Source organism: Clarias gariepinus, chromosome 25 (genome assembly GCF_024256425.1).
Source record: "Clarias gariepinus isolate MV-2021 ecotype Netherlands chromosome 25, CGAR_prim_01v2, whole genome shotgun sequence".
NCBI lineage: Eukaryota > Metazoa > Chordata > Actinopteri > Siluriformes > Clariidae > Clarias > Clarias gariepinus.
Window position 1 is genome coordinate 17,921,633 of NC_071124.1, and position 22,836 is coordinate 17,944,468.

The 22,836-nt window shown below is 39.4% G+C and overlaps 1 protein-coding gene across 1 annotated transcript in view; it reads left to right on the forward strand.

Annotated features, from left to right (window-relative positions):
* Positions 1-22,407, forward strand: part of gna11b (guanine nucleotide binding protein (G protein), alpha 11b (Gq class)) — a 45,382-nt gene extending 22,975 nt beyond the window's left edge. Inside the window, exons 2-7 of the mRNA XM_053486687.1 lie at positions 10,293-10,477; positions 13,583-13,737; positions 16,951-17,079; positions 19,084-19,213; positions 21,078-21,231; positions 21,688-22,407. Of these exons, the coding sequence (XP_053342662.1) occupies positions 10,293-10,477; positions 13,583-13,737; positions 16,951-17,079; positions 19,084-19,213; positions 21,078-21,231; positions 21,688-21,878 (944 nt within the window). The 3' untranslated portion in view covers positions 21,879-22,407. The remainder of the gene's footprint in view (positions 1-10,292; positions 10,478-13,582; positions 13,738-16,950; positions 17,080-19,083; positions 19,214-21,077; positions 21,232-21,687) is intronic.
* The last annotated feature ends 429 nt before the right edge of the window (positions 22,408-22,836 follow it).

Below are 22,836 nucleotides of genomic sequence, written 5' to 3' on the forward strand. Positions count from 1 at the left end.
AGCCCTCATATTGCAACTATATAATAGTATTTAGCGAAAACACTGAAATTGCTGTATAACCTAGAGGTATTGCTTGTTTTAATGTCACACACACAGGGATAAACTCCAGACTCCAGTCCACTAGGTGGTGGTAAAGTACCAACCACTGATGAACTCAATTGAAGAAGCAGCGGTGCTCTCCCAAAACATGAATATTTGCAGCTGTGGTATCATTTTTGTAATGAGGATTTCAATCATTTAATGTTTCTAAATAATAACTTTATTATATTTATTATAATGTATAAAATATGAACCGAACTTTGACCCAACAAATGAATCAGCAAAATATAAATTAAATTGCATACCTATATATCATATTCCATAGATACCAATGCTGGTATCAATATTGGTCTTATAACATTCTCATTTATTTTATAATAATTAACTACGTTATTAGTACACAGTTTAACTAAAGAAATTGACTCATGAAAGAAGTTTAAATGTTAACATGTTAACACTTGTGTGTTCCTTTAAAATAAGATGCCAATGACTGACAGCAATTGTGAAACAACTTGGAAAAGAAAAGCAATAAGTATTATAATTTCAAATTTAGTCACATGACTGGTTTGCGTTTGTGCACTCGTTTTCGTGGGAAAATATTACTATTGATTTAATAACTAATTGTATGGGGTTTTTTGTTTGTTTTTTGAGGTGGGTGGGATGGCTGGTAATGAATTACATTTTTAGATTAGATAGACTGGTATGAGTGGTGGCTAAGGTTAAAGTGGAGAAAACCGTTTTTTTTTTTTTTCCCCCTAATTTAAGGGAATCGAACTTCAATCTCCGGATGATAGGACGAGCACTTTACCACTGCGCCACTTGAACAAAAGCTGTTCCTTGATGCAGTGCGCTGTATAACTGGTGTTTCACAAAGGAACAAATAGTCTGAAGGCATTTTCACATTAGGGTCCCGGGATCGTTTCCACAAACACTTCAACTTAAAGCCCAATTAATTTTAATCAGTGAGAACACAATAGTTCCGGGCCACTAGAAAAGAGTTTCACCAGAGGTCACTGAAAAAGTCAAGTCAAGTAGGCTTTTATTGTCACTTCAACCATATACAGTTTAGTACACAGTGAAACAAAACGTTTCTCCAGGGCCAAGGTGCTACATACAACATAAATTAACAACATAAATGAACAAAACCTAACTAGCTAACTAAGAAACCTAATTATCTAGCTAGCTGAGACAAGATAGAAACGTCTCGAGAACGTTATAGGCCACACATCTAATGTGTAAGCAGTCGTACCCAAGAAGGAAAGCAGATCGCTGTTTAGATGCGACGTCATCAGCTCCGTCCGTCTCCTTCGACATCTGAGAATACCTCGAGCCCTTTTTGGATCGGATTAGTTTACTCCTGGGATGTCTGTCAGGGCTCCTTTCCCCGAAAAGCAGTTTTGACCGTCTCAAAACGAATGTGAATGTCCCAAAATGAAAATGTTGCATCTTTTTACTCATCATTTCCTGTGTTGGTTCTTAGTCATTTTGCAGTATTTTCCGATTTGATTGACACTAGCACTCGATCAATATTCTCATGCTGTAAGAGGTCGTCTGATGGATGTGTTTTATAAGCAATCCATCTAATTTATTAATGAAAAGTAAAACAGATTCTGCTGCTTTAATGCTGCAAAGCTCTTATCGTGCCACTGTGGGATTGAGACTTCAAGCACAAGTCTGTGTTTTTATTTATTTATTTTTTTTATTAAGTGTATTCAATAAAATGTCGACTATTTATTTATTTTTTTTCTTTAGAAATGACTCGAGGATGAACCGACATTAACGACGGTTCCTTTTAATCGCTCCCTCCAGTTCTCAGTGTTGGTTTTTCCCTTTTTTTTTTCCACCCACGTCTTGTCGCTCATTCATAAAACGACAGAGCCAGAAAGAAATCGAGTTCATGTTTAACGTCCTTCATAAAACAAACGAGAGAGGGGAGAAAGTGTTGCTATGACAACCAAACAGTTACCATTTCAAACAGCTCAATGCTTTTCTTTTGATAATATTTTTTTCCATTTATTTATTATTTTTTCTCAGCAAATATTTGTGATTGCAGTTTATTTTTCCTTTTTATTTTTCACTGTTCTGTTTTTCTGGCCTGTAGTTGCAGACAGATCTCCAGGGTTAGAAAGTTCTCCAGCACAGAGAGTGAGATCCAGTACACAGAAACCCTCGTGGTCTTCAGGGCTAGTTTTTGTCCGATTTTAAATTCAAGTGTACCAAGTATTGCACTTTGAAGTCTTCATCTTTACCAGCAAGTGATGTAAGGGTGGAACAAATCGACAAAGTTTCCAAGGTAAAAAAGTGTACTGTTATCCCCATCGTTCAGAGATCGTCTTTGCGCGGTGCATGATAAATAATTACTACGGAATTCGAATGTTGTGTGTAATTCAGTAAATAATGCTATAAATATGTTAAGAAAGATTATCTTCAGCATCCCATTGAACGATCAATAAAGTCTGGTGTTAGTAGCTGATGCTACTCGTCATGGTGATATTGCCAACAGCAAACACGCAGCTTCTTTCATTGACGTTGTTTCGCTACTGAAGGTCAGAAAATCCAAAGCAAATACGTAACTCTGTCACACCCAGAGTAAAAAAAAATACCTATTGTGGCACGACTGTATCGAATAGGAGTATTTTAACTTTACTGTAATATAGCATTTAAAATGAGCCTCAATTTCAATTTTCTACTTTCAGATTATGAAAATCTAGAAATTCTAGATGGGACTCTAAAGACTAGAAACCCAAAAACATTCACTCTGTTCATATTTTTCAGACAGTGTCTTGCGTTATGCTGAGTGTAAACTCATGGACAATAGAAATATTGTACATATACAGTACCATCAAAGGTTGGATTTGTTTTTTTCCCAACAGTACTGGATTTTTTAACACAATGAAATAATAATAACAGTCAGATGTTATTTTAAGACACGAAGGTCAGTCTTTCTTGAATAGCTCTTGCAAGAACAGTAATGTTTACATTAGCAAAACCCATCAAGCTGCATGATGAAACTGCCTCTCATGAAGACCATCTCAGGATAGTAAGACTAAAACTTTCCAGCCTCAGAAATCACCAGTTAACAAACAGCACCTCAGATTAGGAACGTTATGAAGTCTGTACAGATGCATCTCAATATCAACTGTTCATAGGAGATTATTGTATATTTTTGGACATTTTCAGCATCGTTTTTCAACATGGAAAGGAATCGAAATCCGGAAAAGCTGAAATTAGAAGTTTTGTCCAAATCAGAACCAGAAATTCATAATTCAGACGACACTGACACACAGTCACTGTTTGCCCACAGTACGGCCTCCTCGCAAGTCCAGACTTTGTGGAACAGTCTGGCAAGTTATCGTACAGTATGTGGCGTATCGTGTAGAATACCAGCAGCAGAATTTTCTGTACGGATTAGTTTTTTTTTTCTTTGCTTTGCTTGGGGTTGTCACTTTTGGCCTTCCAGATCTAGAGCGATCAGCAGCAGGACTATTTGTTCAGGAATTGCGTCGCACCAAGCTGAAGCATTTTTAAAGCCATCTCTCTGCTAAGCATTGTCTAAACAGCACATGATCGTGTGAAGACTAAATGCAAAATCAGAATTATAGTCGTTACTCTTGATGGCAAGTCGTCCACTGGACACAAATGCGCAAATTTTGTGCACATTTTTGTTTATTTATTTATTTTTGGCACACCTTAAAAAGTTGTCAGCTCGGTTATCCCTTTAAGGTACCATATATAAACTAACGCTCTGCTTTGCATGATGGGGAAATTTACCTTGCCTGTCTTCTTAATGTAACAAGACGCACAGGTTTTGGAACTGTACCTTATTATTATTATTATTATTATTATTATTATTAATTTTTTAATACTGCAATGTTTTTGTCTGCAAGAATGTTAGGGAATCTAGAAACAGTCAGTTTTTGAAGCTGTGTCCACTAACTTAAACAAATACAACGGACACATGAGCTTCAGAACTGGACCATGGAGCCAGGTCTGATGAATCACATTTTCTTTCAAGTCATGGGTGAGTTTGTGTGTCGCTTACCTGGAGAAGACGTGGCACCAGGATGTGCCCTGTATGAAGAAGGCAAACTTGCAGAGTCTGCGTGATGCCCTGAGCAGTGTTCTGCTGTGTCCTGCTATTCATGCGGGTGTTACTCTGACAAGTTACACCTACTTAAACATTGCCGCAGACCAAGTACACACCTTAAGGGCAACAATAGTCCTTAATGACAGCCGCACATTAGAACACGACGGTGTTGACTTGGTCTCTACATTCCCCAGGTCTCAGTCTTAGTGGGTATTTGTAAGTTTGTAAGTTCTTAATTGATCTGCTGCTGAAAGGGTCACATGGTAAAGTCATGTATGAGATCACTGAACTACAATTTATTTATTTATTTATTTATTTTAGCTTTCAGTTGAGAGGAGTACCAGACTCTACGTGAACTTGCCTGATAAAGTGAACAGCATGTGTGTTTAACTGGTTAGTTGCTGGACTGAGGATCCCGAAGATGTTGTTCTATGATTAAAATGCTTACTAGCTGTATTGAATCAAATCCTGCTTTCTCTTATCAACTGCAAACAAGCAAGCCTATACATTCCTGCAGTGTCTTTAGCGTTTGGTTCGAACTTTAGGTTCACCAGTTTTCTGGAGGAAGCTCATGGGTAGTTGCCTGCCCTGGCTCTCAGCATTCCCTCCTTGCTCTCCGCAGTCTTCATATTTCTGCCACCACAATGGAGTTGAAACGAAGCAATCAAGAGGTGATTGAAGTGTAGATTTTCAGATTTAATTCGAGATTCGACATTAAACAGTTTAGGAAGTAAAAATTTTTTCCTCTCATTTTCACATGAAATGTACATTTTTCACTTACAGCATTTGGTAGACACACTTATCCAAAGCGTCTCACTTTTTGAATGTATTATTTTTTCCTTTTTTTCTCTCTCTCGTTATATATCTGACCGGCAGTACAGTGGCTTTAGTGGTTTGCACTGTCGCCTTGCACCTTCAGGCTCTGGGTTCGATTCCAACGTCGTGTCTGTGTGAATGGAGTGCATGTTCTCCTAGTGCTTGGCGGGTTTCCTCTGGGTACTTCAGTTTCCTCCCTCAGTCCGAAGCCATGCAGATTATTCCAACTGGCGTTCCCAAATTGCCCGGAGTGTGTGAATGCGTGTCTAAATTTCGCCCAGAGACCTTTATGGTCGTAAAAAAAAATGGTAATCAATGCTGGCCATCACGGTCCCTAGGTGGACTACAAGGATTTCTGGATGGATGGATGGATGGATGGATGGAAGGATGGATGGATCTGACCAGTTGAGGGTTCAGGGTGTTGCTCAAGGGCCCAGCAGTGGCAAATTGGTAGTGCTGGTTTTATACCCGGGACCTTCCAATCAGTAGACCAATACCTTAACCACTGAGCTACCCCTGGCCCAAAATAATTAAACCAACGAACATTTTTAAAGATGTATGGATCATTTTTAATACTTGGATACAAATCCTTACAATTTGATAACTGCCCAAAATCTGGAATCCATTTACATCCGTAAGTGCAACCTAAGGTGGTCTAGTTTATAGCAATTTTGACCTCAAGTGATGTATAGTTGAGGCTGAGAAACTGTCGCACAGATACCAAGTCTCACACATACCCAGAGTGTGTGTGTGTGTGTATTTGTGCTTTTTTTTTTTTCCTCTCTTTAATAAAAGAAGACCGAAAATGAACAAAACTTCCAGCCCCTGTATGTGTGTGTGTTTTTTAAAGCCAAATACGGATACAGTTATCTCGATTCCTTTTACACCCTAAGTGTATACAGGTTAAGGTCAAGCAGTTTGGAGACCAGACTCATAACATGCCTGGTGATGTCATTCCTGTTTTCTCAAGAACCCGATCTTCGGTTCAGCAGCAGATTAGCAGCGTTAAATATTTGTCTTCCTTGTATCAGTATCACTTGATGCGCACGGCACACTGCACAGACAGCATCTTGTTGTTCCAAAGGCTTTCGTTTTGTTTTGGGGTTTTTTTTCTTCTCGTAAATCACTCTCGGGTTTCAGATGTCAGATTTTATTTCAGGGTCACATGACCTGTTTCTGGAAGATCAGGAAGAGTAGCGTTATGCAATCAGGGACAGGAGTGTGTACGGATGTATGTACGTGTGTGTGTGTGTGTGTGTGTGTGTGTGTGTGTGTGTGTGAGAGAGAGAGAGGGGGATTAAGTGCAGGTGATGGGAGAGGGACGAGTGATGGCAGGATGTGTTTTTTGATGTACGGAGAGATGAAATGTGCTTTCTGTGGTTGTGGTTTGCCTCCTGCGGATGTGGTGAATCTAAAGGTTGGGTTTTATTGGTCTCTCTCTCTTTCTCTCTCTCTCTTTCTCCTCCCGTGTGAGCTTGTGTATCCGTATTGTGTGGGCGACTGAAGGCCTGTGTGAAGTGCAAGAGAGATCAGAACGCATCAGTCTCTGTTGAACAGATTTTTCTACCGGCTGCTGTGTGATGTGGGACAGAAATCTTATGACGGTGTCCTTTTTTGTTTTTTCTATAATATATACTCAATATGAAGATTGTTAATCATTTCCACATGTTTATCTTTAAGCTGTAATTTAATAACCAGATATAAGTCGTACTTATATAAGATAGAAGACCTTTTCCCACTAATAAAACCGTAAAATCATAAATTTCACCTCCAGGTTATGTAATTATCACGAAATAAAAGCTGATGAGACGTCCTGCTGTTAAAGGAAAATGGTTAACGGCAGGTTGATGATGCAACCTTCAGGCGAAGCAGACTTACCGGGGCTTTCCCACATTTCCAAATATTTTGCTAGAGTCAGCCGAAATGTCTCGAGTTTCTTCTTCATTTCGCTATCGGTCGCGTGTCATGCCAACACTAAAGGAACCCGAGATCATTCATGTGTAAGGTCGCGTCTCAGCAGGAGTCGACGACTCTTTTTCCAATTTTTCCTAAGAACACAGCCATGAATGAAGAATGGTATAGACTTACCACTACTCCGAGAATACCCTTCTCCCAACCGTCTAAAGTTGGTGGAGCATAGTGGAGCACCTTGATGTGATGAGTTAACTGGCTCGGGATACAAAAAACATCGAAATGTTGGGTTTCATGTCCAGGAAACAACCCAGACCTTAATCCTATTGAGAACTTGTGGTCAATCCTCGAAAGGCGGGTGGACAAACAAAAACCCACAAATGCTGACAAATTCTACGCATTGATTGATGGCGCAGCACGTTCCTGCATAGTCAGGATGTGGCCCGGAAGCTGATTGGCAGCACGCCAGAGGTCTCGGAGAAAAACCGTGCAAGCCTTTGACTCTTATGAAATGCTTGTAATTGTAATTCAGTGTAAAATAGTAACATCTGACAAAAAGATCGAAAAACAATGAAGCAACAGACATTGTGTCATTCTTTAAAACTTTTGGCCACGTTTATTTATTTCAGAAAATACCTCATGCTAATTATCCGATTTATTATTATTATTATTATTATTATTATTAGGAAAATCCTAATTGCTGGCGTATTTTTTTTCTTATTATTACTTCTTCAGGCCTGAAATCTGTTCCTCGTTCTTCGACACGTTAGTCCTGTTCCAGACCACATGGCTCTGCTCAGTGTGCAGTTATTCAGGGGGGTTTTGTCTGTAAAGAGGTGCTTGAATTTATCTTAAGGACCTCTACACATTGCCATTAGCTCTTCAGCTCTTCTGTTCACACTCACACACACACACACTCATTTACAGCGGAACTAGTGTACCCCTGTTGCTTCTTTCCCTTCATGAATATTCTAGTGGAGTTTGATTTAAATATTGCGACAAGCTGCTCATTTTTATTTGAGAATCGAATTCAACATATTACATAAGAGAAACATCAACAGATGGTATTCAATTACTGGAAGTACTGTTTCAGCATTATTTTGTTTTATGCACTTTGTCTATGAATAGCTTGGAGCTGTTCAGGCAATAGATAAATAATAATAATAATAATAATAAAAACCTGTTAAATGGTCTCTCTGGTTACTTTATTTCAGCGGAAGGAGGCCACGCCGATACTAAAATGACACATTCGTGAATGAATGAATATTTTTCAGTTGATTTAGTCTATTGTACGAGTTCCAGTTATATGAGAAACAACCAGGTAATTCGACTTCCTGCGAATCACTTTAATCTGTAACAGCAGCTCTTTGTCTCCATTACGTGCCGCTTCCGTCTCTCTGGGAATGCCATCATACTTGTTTTGAAGAGTTCTTCCAGGAAAAAAAAAAATAGATTGAACACGGAGAGAATCACGGTCAGGTCGACTCCATTCAAATCACGGGTCGAGTTGTTTCCAGGAGTTAAATACTTCCTTTACTATTCTTAAAATAACCCATCCTAACATAGGGGTTAGATAAAGGAAGATGAAGGGAAAAAAAAAAACCACAAGTTTATGAATGATTAAAGCATTTAGCATAGAGTCAGAATGTCAGCTTTATGTTTGTTATATAAGAATACGTGAAATCTTTAATGATTTTCTTTTTTTAATATTGTTTCTGGTCTTTTGATTTGTGGCCGCCTTTCAAGAGGCTGCTTTTTTCCCCCCTTTATTTTATACATTTTTTTTAACCCTCTTTCCATTTTGCCCTAGTCTATCTCTCTAGATTCTGTAAATAGACGGAGTGACGAGTAATAAAAGAATAAAAGTCCATGTTTTTCCAGTCTTTGTCGATCCCCCTTAGGCTCTCTGAGGGAAAAGTCTAAAATCCGATGTGGTCTTGTGCCATTATAGCTCGAATTTTGACATACTGCGTCTTCTGAGATGCTTTTCAGCTCACCGTGGCTGTGAATTAGTGCTTATTGAGTGACAGAGCTCACCTGTCGGCACAAACCGGTGTGACTGTTATCTCATTAACATGTTTCTTGGGGTACGAGGCGACTTCATGCACATGTAATTTGTTCATTCCTAATAAAAAGTGAAGAACAAGCTTTAAAAAAAATACTAATAATATTATTATAATATTAATAATAAAAACTAATACATAATGTTAGGCATGCTTCAGTGAGTTATAGCTGTTTGGCTTTGTTTTTGTTTCATGTCATGTGACATTTGAACTCACAATAAGACTTCCTATTGAAAGCGAGTCCAGAATGATCTGCACTCTGTAGAATGAATTTTTAAATAACAAAATTCATAATTTTTTGACATGATCTCCTTGATTTTTCAATACACTTTTTCCATCCGTCAACAAGCTTTTGTATTCCCTCATTAAAAAATGTTTACAGCTGAGCTGCGAGCCACGAATGCACAGCCGTCTTCACTTCTTCATCAGAAGTGAATCTTCGTCCTCGCAGGGCTGATTACAGGAAGGCAAACAAGTAAAAATCCGATGCAGCGAGATCAGGACTATAGTGAAGATGCTTTAACAACCTAAAAAAAAAAAAAAACGTTTCGACAGTGTGGGCTGAAGTGCATGCAAGATCACAACGCCCTGGATATCAGTCCTCTGCGTTTAATCCGAATTTTAGGCTTCAGCTCTTCAATAAGCCTCTCACTGTAACGAGCACTGACGATTGTTGAACCTTTTACCTAATTATGTTTCAATTTCGGCCCTTGAGAATCCCAGAAAAACTGTAAGCATTAATTTTTGATGGTTTGATTGTTGACTTCTGCGGCGATCGAGAATGTTCCCGTCCATACTCTGAAGTCTACTCTCAGGATCGTAGAGATGAGTCCTGTGTATATACGACTAGGTTTCGTGCACGGTAATGATTCTCTTTAAAAAATTTTCACCTTCCTTGGAGTATTCCTCCCAATTTTGTTTGCAGATATCCAAACACTTGTAGTGCAGAGTGCAGTTCATTTTTGACACACCCTCGTAATGTCCATCAGGATCAATAATTTATCCATCTGTCAACATTTCTGTTGAGTTCTAGCTCATACAATATTAGGAAGTCCAGTTAAATAAGCCCTTTATATATAATTTGTCTTTTTATTTCAGGAAGTAGTTTGTTAAGAATGCAGACTACCTTTTTTCACGTGCTCTAATTAAGCGCTTGTTTCATTGATGGATCTGTGCACTGTTTTTAGATGAACTTATTGATTTAATTTCTTTCCCCTGGCAGCACGTACGTCTCCTCCCACCGTGTGAGCAACACAAAACGGATGACGTGCAAACGCAATATTGAGCGAGCCAGTAATCTAACACGATAACCATCACCGGAAACTGACCTCTTTAAACCCTGTCCTTTTTTTTTTCTTTTTTTTTTCCCTTTCTAGGTACGGGAGAGAGCGGCAAGAGCACATTCATCAAACAGATGCGCATCATCCATGGCACCGGATACACAGACGAAGACAAACGCGGTTTCACCAAGCTGGTCTACCAGAACATCTACACGTCTATGCAGTCCATGATCCGCGCCACAGAGACGCTGAAAATTGGCTACAAGTACGAGCAGAACAAGGTGAGGGGAGAGCCGGAGACGGAGCGGCACATGGTTCTGGAGTATGAGCTCTTATTCGAGGGAACCGTTTTTAATGTTGTGGATTTTTTTTTTCTTTTTTTGAGAAGTTAGCAGTGGTGTTTAAAAAAGATAAAAAGGTTTATAATTTCCTTCAACATTAATGCTTAATAGTCAGGTTTTTTTTTTTTATTGCCATGTTAATTCAGTGTGTAAGTAGTAACAGCAGACATGTGACGCAAAGTTTCAGAACGCAACACAGCTGTATGAGTCGTGTGAGAAAATCTCAACTTGGGCCAAACAAAGTATTGTACCTTTTAATGAAAGTATTTTTTTTATAGAAAATTTAAACAAGACTCATACATGCATGCATAAATAGATAGATGCATGTATTTATTTGTATATATATTTCTATCCATTTCCCCCCATAAGAAAACAGCCCAGGGATAGAAATAAATCGTAAGACAAATTATATAAATAAACAAATACACATCAAACAAAAGAATAATAAATAAATCATTATAATTTAAAAAAAAATCATTCATTACAGATCTCATTTATCTGCATCTATAATTTCCAAAATGGTTCATAAATGGTTGCCAGATATCATAAAATTCCAGAGTGGATTCTTATATGGAATAGTGCCAATTTCTATTTTTTAATGTTGTGTAATTTATAATTTTTTTACATTTTTATTATTATTATACTAATACTTTCTCTACTGGGGGGAGATCAATTTAATTGTAATTCACGACCCAGTTGTGTGGCGATTCATGTATCGCCACACTGACTCCAACATCGATTTGTAAAAAATAGGTTTTTCTTTTAATTATTTTTATATATATATATATTTTTTTTTTATAACAGAGATGAACCGGTTGATCAGCCAGTGACCAGAATTGGCTGGTTTTTCAGTTTGATTGGCCGGTGATCAACTGATCAGCCTTAGGAATAAATGATTCTGTACCAAGCCCAGGTGTTATTGAGTGGAGCAACAGAAACACATTTTTATGGCATTTTATATCATCAAACATCACACACATCAAAATCCTCCGATCTGCCTTTTTCTCCGAACTATATGAATGACCTAGTCTCACACCCACTCATTGCATGTCCTTACACAAAAGTTTGGCACGGAGGTATCGTGATATCGTATCGGCAGGTGACTAGTCCTCAGTATTCATGTGCGGTACATAAGAACATACTAGCATGTGTATAGTCACATGACTCCGCCCTGTCCCGTCCCACATGGGAACAACACGGAGGTGAACACTTTCATTAAAAAAAAATATATTATAATAGCTTTTATATTCAAGCATATTTGCTGTACAAACCTCGTCAGTCAACTAAGAGGTCAAAAACAACAAAACCAAAAATAATGGTTCATGAATCAAAACATCTCCCAGCATTCTCACAGGAGGTCAAACAGCATGGCATTAAACTGTGCACTGAAGCGTAAGTGAAGCAACATGATTATGAAAGAAGTTTAACATCATAAAAGTCAACTTGGAAAATAAATCTTGAATCTTATTAAAGAAAAAACAAGATTAATAAGGATTATGATTTGCATCGCTGGGCTAGAAATACAATTTTCTTATTTTATTTTATTTTTTTCATTATTATTACTATTAGTAGTATAATTTATTTTTTATTATTATTTTAGTCATAGTTTCTTGTTACCATTTCCTAGCTCTGATCCAAGTAAAAATTAAATGTAAAACTTTTTTACGCAGTGTTTTCTCTTATTAAATGAAAGGCTTAACATGTCTTGCTCAGTAGTTCACCATATGAGGATGTGGAATGCAGCAGCACCACATGGATATTATAACTTGCGTTTGGTTTCATTTTTTTATTATTTATTTATTTATTTATTTATTTATTCTTTAAAACATTTTTGGCCACACTTTTCTAGCCCTCTTGCCATCACATCCCTCACAGCACACAAAGCCGACGAGCGGAAAAGCAAAACCTGCATTTACCGTTATCCCTCTTGTGCATGCGTTGCGAGTGCAACCGAGACTCTTCAGAGCCGCCTGTTAGACACTTTGCTTCGCCGAAATGGAATGCCTCGGCCCCAGCGTTTTATATAATTAGGAATAGTTTTACACATAAGTAAAAAAAAATATCCGTGTAATATTAAACCAGAGCTGATACAAGCGAGCGATGGACAGTATGGTAAAAGTATAAATGCACTCAGGTGTATAGAAGGTAAAAACTACAGCAATACTAGAGTTATTGTGGTTAGGGTTTGTGTCATATTGTTACATCTTTATGTCCCTCTGGAATTGTTGAAGTTTCCCTACCATGGTACTGTAGTTATAGAGCACAGCATGTCCTGCACCAAGCACTCGCTAACAGTTAATATGATTTTACAATGCTTGGAGAGAGAGCAGCTTCTGCCAAGTCATTTTACAGACGGCCTGTTTTATTGTTCGCTCACAGCCTCTGTAATCCATTCAGAGCAGCACGTGTTGTTTTCCTCCTCGCTATACAGTCACAAATAGGACAATTAAAAAAAAAAAAATACTCAAGATGCTCACAGGAGAGCAGGAACTTTGCCTTTGGCCAAGTTCAAAAGAAATATGACCCGAATGTGATAAAAGTGTACACCTTCTCCTAACCTCCTGAGCGGTGTTTAACGGGTGCTGAGCGACCTCTTCCCAGCAAGACCTAAATGTACCTAATTGAATTCAGGCTTACAGTACATTGTCCTTAATAAACGAATAGTAAGTGAGATTACTGAGCAATTCATCTGCAAACAGGATTTTCATTAGCTTAGCACTCATTAGCTAAGTAGTTAATGTGGTTACAAGGCAATATTTCTTCAATCGACTGAAATCTTTCTGATTTAGAGACTCCAACTTAACTGTTTCCATGGCGAAGGATGACATGAGATGTGCAGTGTTTCCCCGCACATACCTCGTTCAAATATATAATATAATAACATACGGCTGTCCAAGTATATTTGCTCACTTGCCATCGATTAACTGCTTGCGGACAGGTTATGTGGACTGTGTATTTGTCAGACTCCCTAAACTTTCTCTGATCTTCTACCTGCATCGGTCACATGCTTACACTTCTTGTATTCGGGTTGTGATTCGACTGCAGGCCAACGCCATGCTGGTGAAGGAGGTGGACATCGAGAAGGTCTCAGCGTTCGATCAGCCCTACGTTAACGCCATTAAGATGCTGTGGTCGGATCCAGGCATCCAGGAGGCCTACGATCGCCGCAGAGAGTACCAGCTTTCGGATTCTACTAAATAGTAAGTAAGGCCCGATGTTCAAGGTCCTGTTATTGCGTCCATGTGGGCGGATGGGCGAGTGTGGGAGGCCTCCAGCATTAAAGCTATATCGCGTATGTCTATAATAATTCAATCTGTGTGTATTAATGAAAGAGAGACCGAAGGATAATCTAAGCGAGTTGTTTTTTGAGTGGGTTCTAAACTCTCTGAACTCCATGTAATTTTATGTAAAGGTTCAAAAACTCGGGAAAACAGCCTTGAGGCACATCATGGATTTAGCAATCCAGGATGTAAACGAGTTCAATGAATCCACGAGCTTACACCAGCAGTGATGCTCTGACAGCGTCCTGGGTCATAAACCCTTAACTTCACATCTCGTGAAACTGTGCAGGATAAAGAGCTGAGCATTGCAGAGGAATACGAAAGTCACCAAACAGCGCCCCCTGCCTGTGTAAGCACGTGTTGCATGCAAATGGCCCTTCAGAGATGCAACAAATGTTATTTACTGGAGGCCGACTTAAGCTTATTTCATCTGAAACCATGGATTGCAATATGTCTTTAAAGATAGTATGATGAATATAAATGGATTACACACTGGAGACCCCAGGTAAGTCATAGATAGATTTTTTTTTTTAAATACTCACCCATATTCCAGCCATATATATAATATAATTTACTGGAATATATTTATATATTTTTAAATGTTGAACCACAGCACGCTCAAACAATCCCATCCCTAAAGGTTATCAAAGTTTGGTCTGAGGCAGTTAGTGTTTCGTGAGAGCAATGTAAACAGTCTACAGGGCTACAGAAAAAGGTCAGTGGTTGTTCAACTTGAACGTCACTATTTTCCTATGAAAATCTGTGTAGCAGATGAAAAAAATGTGTCCGCAACAGGAGCTCCTCAGGTCTTATCCAGCTTCATGAGTACTCGTCTCCAGCCGGTGATGTTATCTGTGCAAACACGCAAGACAGATGCCACGGTTCTGTGTATTCATGAAATACATTAGGTTAGTCTGTTTTGCATGTTTGCAGTGATAACATCATGAGTTTGGCAGAAATGAATCTAAAGCCGGATTAGATCTGTGATCTACTGCTGTTTACGCATTTCGAAAAAGGAAAAAATTCAAACAAATCTAATTCCTTATACTCCCAGAACCACTCTGTCACTACATGAGTCTTTGAATAAAGACTTCATCAGAGTCTTTATTTAACTATCAGAGAAGAAAGTCCACCATCAGAGAAGAAAGTCCATAGATGTGATGACCTGGTCATGTAGTTAATCCAGGTCATCGTTTGACTTCATTCTGGTGCTGAGTCTAGACCTGAGCACCTGAAACGACCCCAGATCATAACGCTGCCTCTAGAGGCTTGTACAGTGGCTGCTATGCATGATGGGGTGAGAAGGGAAGCGCATGAAGCGATGCACCCGACACGCCCATCACGCTGAAATAAGATCCGTCTGAACTCGTTGGACCACATGACCTTTTTCCTTTGCTTTAAAGTCCAATCTTTATGATCCCTAACAAGCTGAAGCCTTTTCAAGTGTTTTTTTATGACCACACTGCAGTTTAGTCCTATTGTTTGTGTGGACATGTTCTTACTTTCACTTATAAACAAAGCCGTTATTTCTACTGTTGTTTTTATTTATTTATTTCGTGCAATGCAACTTCATCAGGTGCTTAGTTAATCTCTGATCAGTCATTTACTTTTTTTTCTTCTACAATGTTTTCATACATGTGCAGGTTTTAGTAAAGTGTTGGACATCTCTCAATTGTGTTGGACAATTTTAGTCATTTCAGCAATCTCCTTAGTTGTTGGTTCTTCTGAAACAGCTGAAACCACAACTTTTTTTTGGGGACCATTCATTTTACTTATCCACAAAATAAAAAAGAATAAACCTGGAAAACCAACGTGAATTGCATGACTCAGTGTTATAAAAGCAATGCAGTTTTGTATTAGAGTTTCATCCAGATGTTTTGTGTGTGTGTAAGCATGTGAATGTAGGCTTTGTCACATGTACACACACACACGCCCATCCTGCATCTACTTAAAGGTTATTGAATCCTGTGATTCACCTAAATCTACCCCATGAACAGAAGAACGTCCTCTCTCTCTCTCTCTCTCTCCCTGACACCAGCATCGGAGGCCTACTCGAACACCCTGACACCCACACACACTCGCATCTCAATGCTGCTGACAATCGTTAGTGCCCACACTGCTGTCTGGATCTGCTTGTAAAGATTGTCTGGTTTATAACCTCAGTAAGGTTATTGATTGAACGTCTTAAGCAGTTCCTCCCTGATTGTGTCATTACATCGTCAGTGAATTTTTACAGCAGTGCATCCCTGATTCTGCAGGGCTAAACAAAAATAGTTGTCTCGATTATTATGTGTGGTTTTTTTTTTTAAATCTATAGTTTAATGTCGGAATTGGAAGTGTAAACCTTAGGCTGTGGAATACATCCTTGTTTTATGATTTTTGAATAAGGGACAAGGATGTATTTGATGATACAAAGTGTTTTAGTCCATATGCGACTGGTTTAATATTCAACGATACCATTAAATTGGCTACGATACAATTTTGATTCATAATGCAGCGATTTTTTATTTAATACCACTGATTCGGCTACAGAACATTTTCCAATATCTTATAACTGATGCGTGAACAACTGTGCATGAGTTTTGGGTTAAGCCTACTGTTAATTCTTCAAAGAGCATTATTTTCTGTATCAGACTTGCAGTATGTGCAGATCAGCTTGCCAGGCAATTTGCATCTAGTCGTCTTCGCTTTTTCATTAATAATCAATTTGATTGTCGCCTTGTTTTGTTTCATCGGACAGTTCAAATACGGTATGCACCAAAATATACAGTACTGAAACTCGCGCATCTACAGCGAGGCTTTGCCCAACATTTATATTACGGATACCGCGGTAAATCAACACGCTAGTAGTGTGTATGTTAGTTTCTTTCAGGAGAAATAAACTCACAGATGATCAGGTGATATTGTTCCTCATTTCATTTCAGTACTGTAGATTTTGGCTCATGCTGTACTTCCATAGTTACGCCCCTACCTGTGACATAATATACTTTTAGATGCTGTGGCTCGGATTGTAGCTCATGAACGCTCTCACAACAGATGCCTTCAGCACTACAGACTTTTCTGCTTGTAAAGAAGTCGCAGATGATTGCTCGGTGAATGTTAACGACTCTGTTTCTCTCCGTTCCTGTCTAGCTATCTATCCGATCTGGACCGTATCGCTGACCCGCACTATCTGCCCACCCAGCAGGATGTGCTCAGGGTCCGAATCCCAACCACGGGCATCATCGAGTACCCGTTCGACTTGCAAAGCATCATTTTCAGGTAGAAGACACACACTTGACATGCTGATTTATTTATTTATTTTTATTCCAGATCGCTCTCGGCTTAGTGGGTGTCTGTGTGATTTAGTGACCTAAAAAGATCAAACCGAACCCCAACATCAATCAGCAGTTCTCCCTCCTGCAGCTTTATTGATTTTCTTTCTTTTTTTTTTTTTTCTTTACATCGAGCAGTGAAAACCTGCAAACCTTTTTCTCTTGTCTGGAGAGAGAAATATGGCCCCCGGGATTCACTTTTTTTTACTTTTTTTTTTGAAGGATAGAAGGCAGATGGATGTTGTGTTTCTGTTTGGAGGTCAGCATGAAAAGTGAAATGTTGATATATTCAAAATGCAAAAACCAAAAAAATATCGAGATTTCTATAAGGCCTCTGATATGAGGGCAATTAGATCTTTTCATTTTTAAACTTTGACCCGTCTTGAAGGTCATCTGTTCGTCTTCTCTTCCTGCTTCTCGGAAGTTTAGCAGCTCGTCCTACATTATGGAGTGTATGTGTGTGAGAGAGAGAGAGAGAGTTTGGAAGTAGGTCAGCGAGCCCCTGGCTGAAGGAAATGAGGACGGCCGATGTGAAGGAGCTTTATTTTAGGCAGGCGCTCCTAGAGGGCCTCATTTATCAAAGGCCCCTCTGTGGGCTGCTGGCTCGGGGCTGGAGCGGTGGAGCGGCGCGGGGGCGCTGTTCGGCCCGAAACCTGCGATAAAACCCTCAGCTCTCTCACTATCTGTTGATCTGTCTACATAGTTTTAGAGATCGCATTTGAAACTTATTGGATCCGAGAAGTGTAAATAAAACAGTGATTAAATCGTTTCTGCTTTAAAATGTCGAGGAAGGTCAAAAGGATGCTCAAACATGCGCGCAGACGGGTTGAGCCTTAAAACTGAGAGAATGAGAAAATGACGAGTCTCTCATCAGTACAGTAATAACATTTTAAATAATATCTTTAACATCATCTTTGTATGGAAATGATTGCTCAGAACCCACCGTCTTACCATTTGATTGTTAGAACATGTCATCAGGGAAGGGAAGAAAAAAAAATCATAGATGTAATGAGCTGGTCATTCAGTGCATTTCGGTCGTCATCTGACTTCTTTTTATTTCCACGTAACGTTGCTGAGTCTAGACCTGAGCAACTGAATCAATTCTAGATCATAAGCCTGCTTTAGAGGCTTGTACAGTGGCCAGTATGCATGCCTTCTTACACTGACACACCCATCTCTCTGGGACTCATCAGATCACATGACTTTTCTCTTTAAACTTGCTCTAAAGTCCTTGTCTCTTCTAAAACAGTAGCATATTCTCTGCTCTGCTGAAGCTTATTAATCACTGCACGAATTATCCAATGAAAGGCTTTTAAGTATATGCTTTGAATTAGTTTTTTGATTCCGTAAGTTTCACTGTGGATATATTGACTTGCGAGACTAACGGAGGTAAACTACAGAAAAATCACAGCTTTATTTTCTAGAGAAGTCTTTTTTAAAAGTTTTTTTTTTCTTTTTTGAACCAACCTTTTCATGTGTTTATTCCAGTTAGTGTTCCAGACAGATCGCTTTCTCTCAATTGCTATCAATTTACATTATTTAAGAACACACTGCACCGTAACCTTTGAAGGACTGACGAAAGGCGTCGACTGAATAATTCCTGAGTTTATTCTTTGTATTATTTCCCTCCTGTCCTGTTGGTGTTGTGCTGCCTGACATTCCTGCTCGTGTTTATGAATTTAACCCTCACAAAAGTTTAGAGATCGATTTGATTTAAAGTCGCCTTGAAAAATGTATCGAGTCTCAATTGAAATGTGAAATATTTAAAGCTAAACTGCCTATTTGTTAGTGATCTCTCCAGTTTATAATATTTACAGATTAAGTAATAGTAATGATTTTGTAGTAGTAATATGTTCATGTACTCTGCTTACGTAGATCATTTAACCTGTTGATTCAACACTCCTGAATCACTTTCCATCTCTCTCTCTGTCCGTCCTCTTCATTCCCTCAGAATGGTGGATGTGGGTGGGCAGAGGTCCGAGCGCAGGAAGTGGATCCATTGCTTCGAGAACGTCACGTCCATCATGTTCCTGGTGGCGCTGAGCGAGTACGATCAGGTCCTGGTGGAGTCCGACAACGAGGTGAGATGCACAGCTTTTCGTGTTTAGCTCAAGCTGTTTAAAAAAATAATTGTGTGGGTTTAAAGTTAAATACATTTGACCCAAACCCTTGTAGTATTAGGAGTTAAAGAGCAAATTACTGGAGAAACTGTGATGTGGGGGAACAATGAGCAAAACGCTGAAATTGAAAAACAGCTTCAACTCCTCTAGGAAGACTTTCCACGAGGATTAGGAGTGTTAATGGGCATTTGTTGGACGAGCTCACTGTCTGCTCTAATTCATCCCAAAGGCGTTCTATCGGGTTGAGGTCAGGTCAGAGGGTTGAGGAACAGTCTAGTCCTTCTACACCAAACTCGCTCACTCCTTGTTTTGAGCTCTGGTGCGCAGTCATGTTGGAACAGGAAGGAGCCGTCCCCAAACTGTTCCCACGAAGTTGGGAGCATGAAATTGTCCAAAATGTCTTGGTATGCTGAAGCTTTAAGAGTTCCTTCCACTGGAAGTAAGGGTCCTCACAACAGTTCCAACATGACGGCGCACCAGTGCACAATGGATGTTACTTAAATTCATATGCATGGGGAGGGCAGAGCGAGCGAATACTTCTGGCAATATAGTGGATATCTGAGGTAACCTGGGTGCTAGAGATTTGTTTCTTAGATTATTTAAAAAATGTGACGCATGGCGGTTTTTGCAAAGTGGTCCAAGAAAGTGGTCTTTCCTAAAAATCAGTCAAAACATTGCATGATTTCTTATCCGAAACTTGGCATGATTTCTCTCAAACTCGAGGTTTGACCAATCTTCTCCGTTTAAAGTGTACACACAGCAGGGGGCACTCAATGTGGCTCTCCATTTTGTTGTTGGAAAGTTTTATGGGGATGTGTGAGGACAAAGTTTGAGAGTTGAATCAGCGCACGTCCACTGCGGAAAAAAAGTCTCCAGTTTTGTTAGTAGAGATGAGGGGAAAAAAACTATTCAGTGATTTATCGTGATTATTTTTTGGGGCAGTTCATGTATCAGCACACGGTCTTCAAAATCCATTTATTTATTACATTTTTTTATTCATTTTTTTTTAATTCATTTATTTAAACTATTGACCTCGTGTGGTAGAAGCAAATTATTAACTGGAAAACCTGAACAAAATGTATATTTAATCAGGATATTAAAAAAAAAGAAAAGAAAAGAAACTTAATTGCAGTGTACATCAGATCAGCGCCTGGGTATATCTTATCAAGTGATCACGGGTGATTCCTGTCCCTTCCCATGGTTTTTAGTGCTGTCAGGATTTTTTTTTCCCACGTAAACATCTTTATCTGCTAATTTTCTTGTCCTCCCAAGAGGGGTAAAAAGACAGGCTGATAAAAAGGCGATTGTTTTATAGGTTTCTCGGTCAAAGAAAACAAGAACTGAATTGTCTCAGATGTTCCTGAACTTTAAGCATAAATAATTTATTGCTTATTTTCCTGTGGAACAGATTTTTATCCTGTGACGATATTTTGCTTGGTATATCGCAGAGCTCAAAAGTTTAGACGGTTAAGCCTGTGGGTTACTAGGTTACTGATCGGAAGGTTGGAGGTTCAAGCCCCAGCACCATCGAGCTGCCACTCTTGAGCAAGACCTTTAACCCCATCTGCTCCATGGGTGCTGTATCCTGGCTGCTGTAACAAATAATTGGCTCTTGTGTGTGTGCGCGGGTATATGTGTGTGTGAATGCGTAATCCGATTTATATACAGAGCTGCGTGTTGGCACAGGAAACACTCTGCTCAGATGTTGTAATGTACGTTAAGTGTTGATTATAGAGTTTTTTATACTTTTGTCAGTTATAACCCCATCAAGCTGTCAATCTTAATAGTTTTTTTGTTTGTTTTTGTTTGTTTTTTTTCCTGTCAGAACCGTATGGAGGAGAGTAAAGCGCTTTTCAGGACGATAATCACATACCCGTGGTTCCAAAACTCCTCGGTCATCCTCTTCCTCAACAAGAAGGACCTCCTGGAGGAGAAGATTTCCTACTCCCACCTGGTCGACTACTTCCCCGAGTTTGACGGTACGAAATTCTATTTATATGTGCACATGTTAAATAAGTTAAAATGTAGTAGATTTGTATATACCAGTTATATTACTTCACAGGGTGTTCCAAAACATTTGACATCATTTGAAATCTGAATATCTGAGTAACTACATGTTAATTTAATTATGCCTCACCGATGTTGAAAATGAAAAGATTCAGGGAAAAAAAAACCCTAAATTCTAACAAAATATTCGAACAGATAAGGATTTTATCACCACATAATCACTGAAAGAAAAAGTAAAACATGAAACTGTTTTATTATAGTTTTTACACATTAAAATTCGAGATCATCTGAGTCTAGACTACGGAATGATGTCATATTTGTTTGCGACGCCCTGTATTTATCATGAACAGACCACTACAGGTCGTTCATCCCTTGATCCTTCTTTTAACGATTCCCGCGTCCCCCCCCCCCCCCCCCCCCCGTTGCAGGTCCCCAGCGGGATGCGCAAGCAGCGAGGGAGTTCATCCTCAAGATGTTCGTGGATCTGAACCCCGACAGCGACAAGATCATCTACTCGCACTTCACCTGCGCCACGGACACAGAGAACATCCGCTTCGTCTTCGCCGCCGTCAAGGACACCATCCTGCAGCTCAACCTCAAAGAGTACAACCTGGTGTAGGCCACAATCGCCGGGGACTACTCACACACTTCAGCACAGAACAGACACACACATCTACACACGCCATACCACACACCCAGTTACCCATGGTTCACTTTGTTTTCCAGCTTCCTATTTTTTTTTCTTTTCCACTGTGTGAAGGTGTTCCAGACCTTTTCTGCTTTTACCCTGGCTGTCTCGCCAAAGCCCGTCCACTTTCTCTCGTCGGCAGCTCGTGTCCAAGCACTCACTCCCGTCCCCTCCCTTTTCTCCTTTCTTTCTTTCCCTCCCTTAAATTGGACCGATGAGTTTTTTTTTGTTTTTTTTTATTGAATGACGGGGCGGGGTTAAACACTCAGACTTTTCATTTTGAAAGTGTTTTTTTGTGAGTGTGTTTGTGTTTATATATACATACACACATACACACACAAGGGATGGAAGAACTTATCGGAACGGAAACTGGAATCAACACCCCTCACCTTCCTTTCTGCTTTACCAGTCAGTTTTATTCCGTCTGCCTGGATGGAGCGAGCGATTTCGTTTGTTTTTTTTTTTTGTTTTTTTTTCCCTTCTTCCTGCCACTGGGGGATTTTTCAAAAAGAAAGTCTCATCATATTCTCTTACACACATATATATATATATATATATATATAATATATACACACACACACACTTAGAGACACAAGGACAAGCGCTGTGGTGCTAGAAGTTCTGAACGACTCCATTACACGTTTTCAGAGGAGTCAAGGATCCAAAGGGTTTTCCAGCGGGTTCCACGGGTGGTGCGAGAGACGAGTCTTCATGACCTCGCATCGATGAATGTAAACCTTGTGAACATTGTAATTCGGGTGGGGTGGGACGGGGTGGGACAGGGTTAGAGGGAAGGGGTTGGGTCGCAAATCAATCAGTGTACATTGCTCAGATGATCGTTTAGAGACGTTTTAATGATAGGTTATTATTATAGCTACCGCCGTTAGGA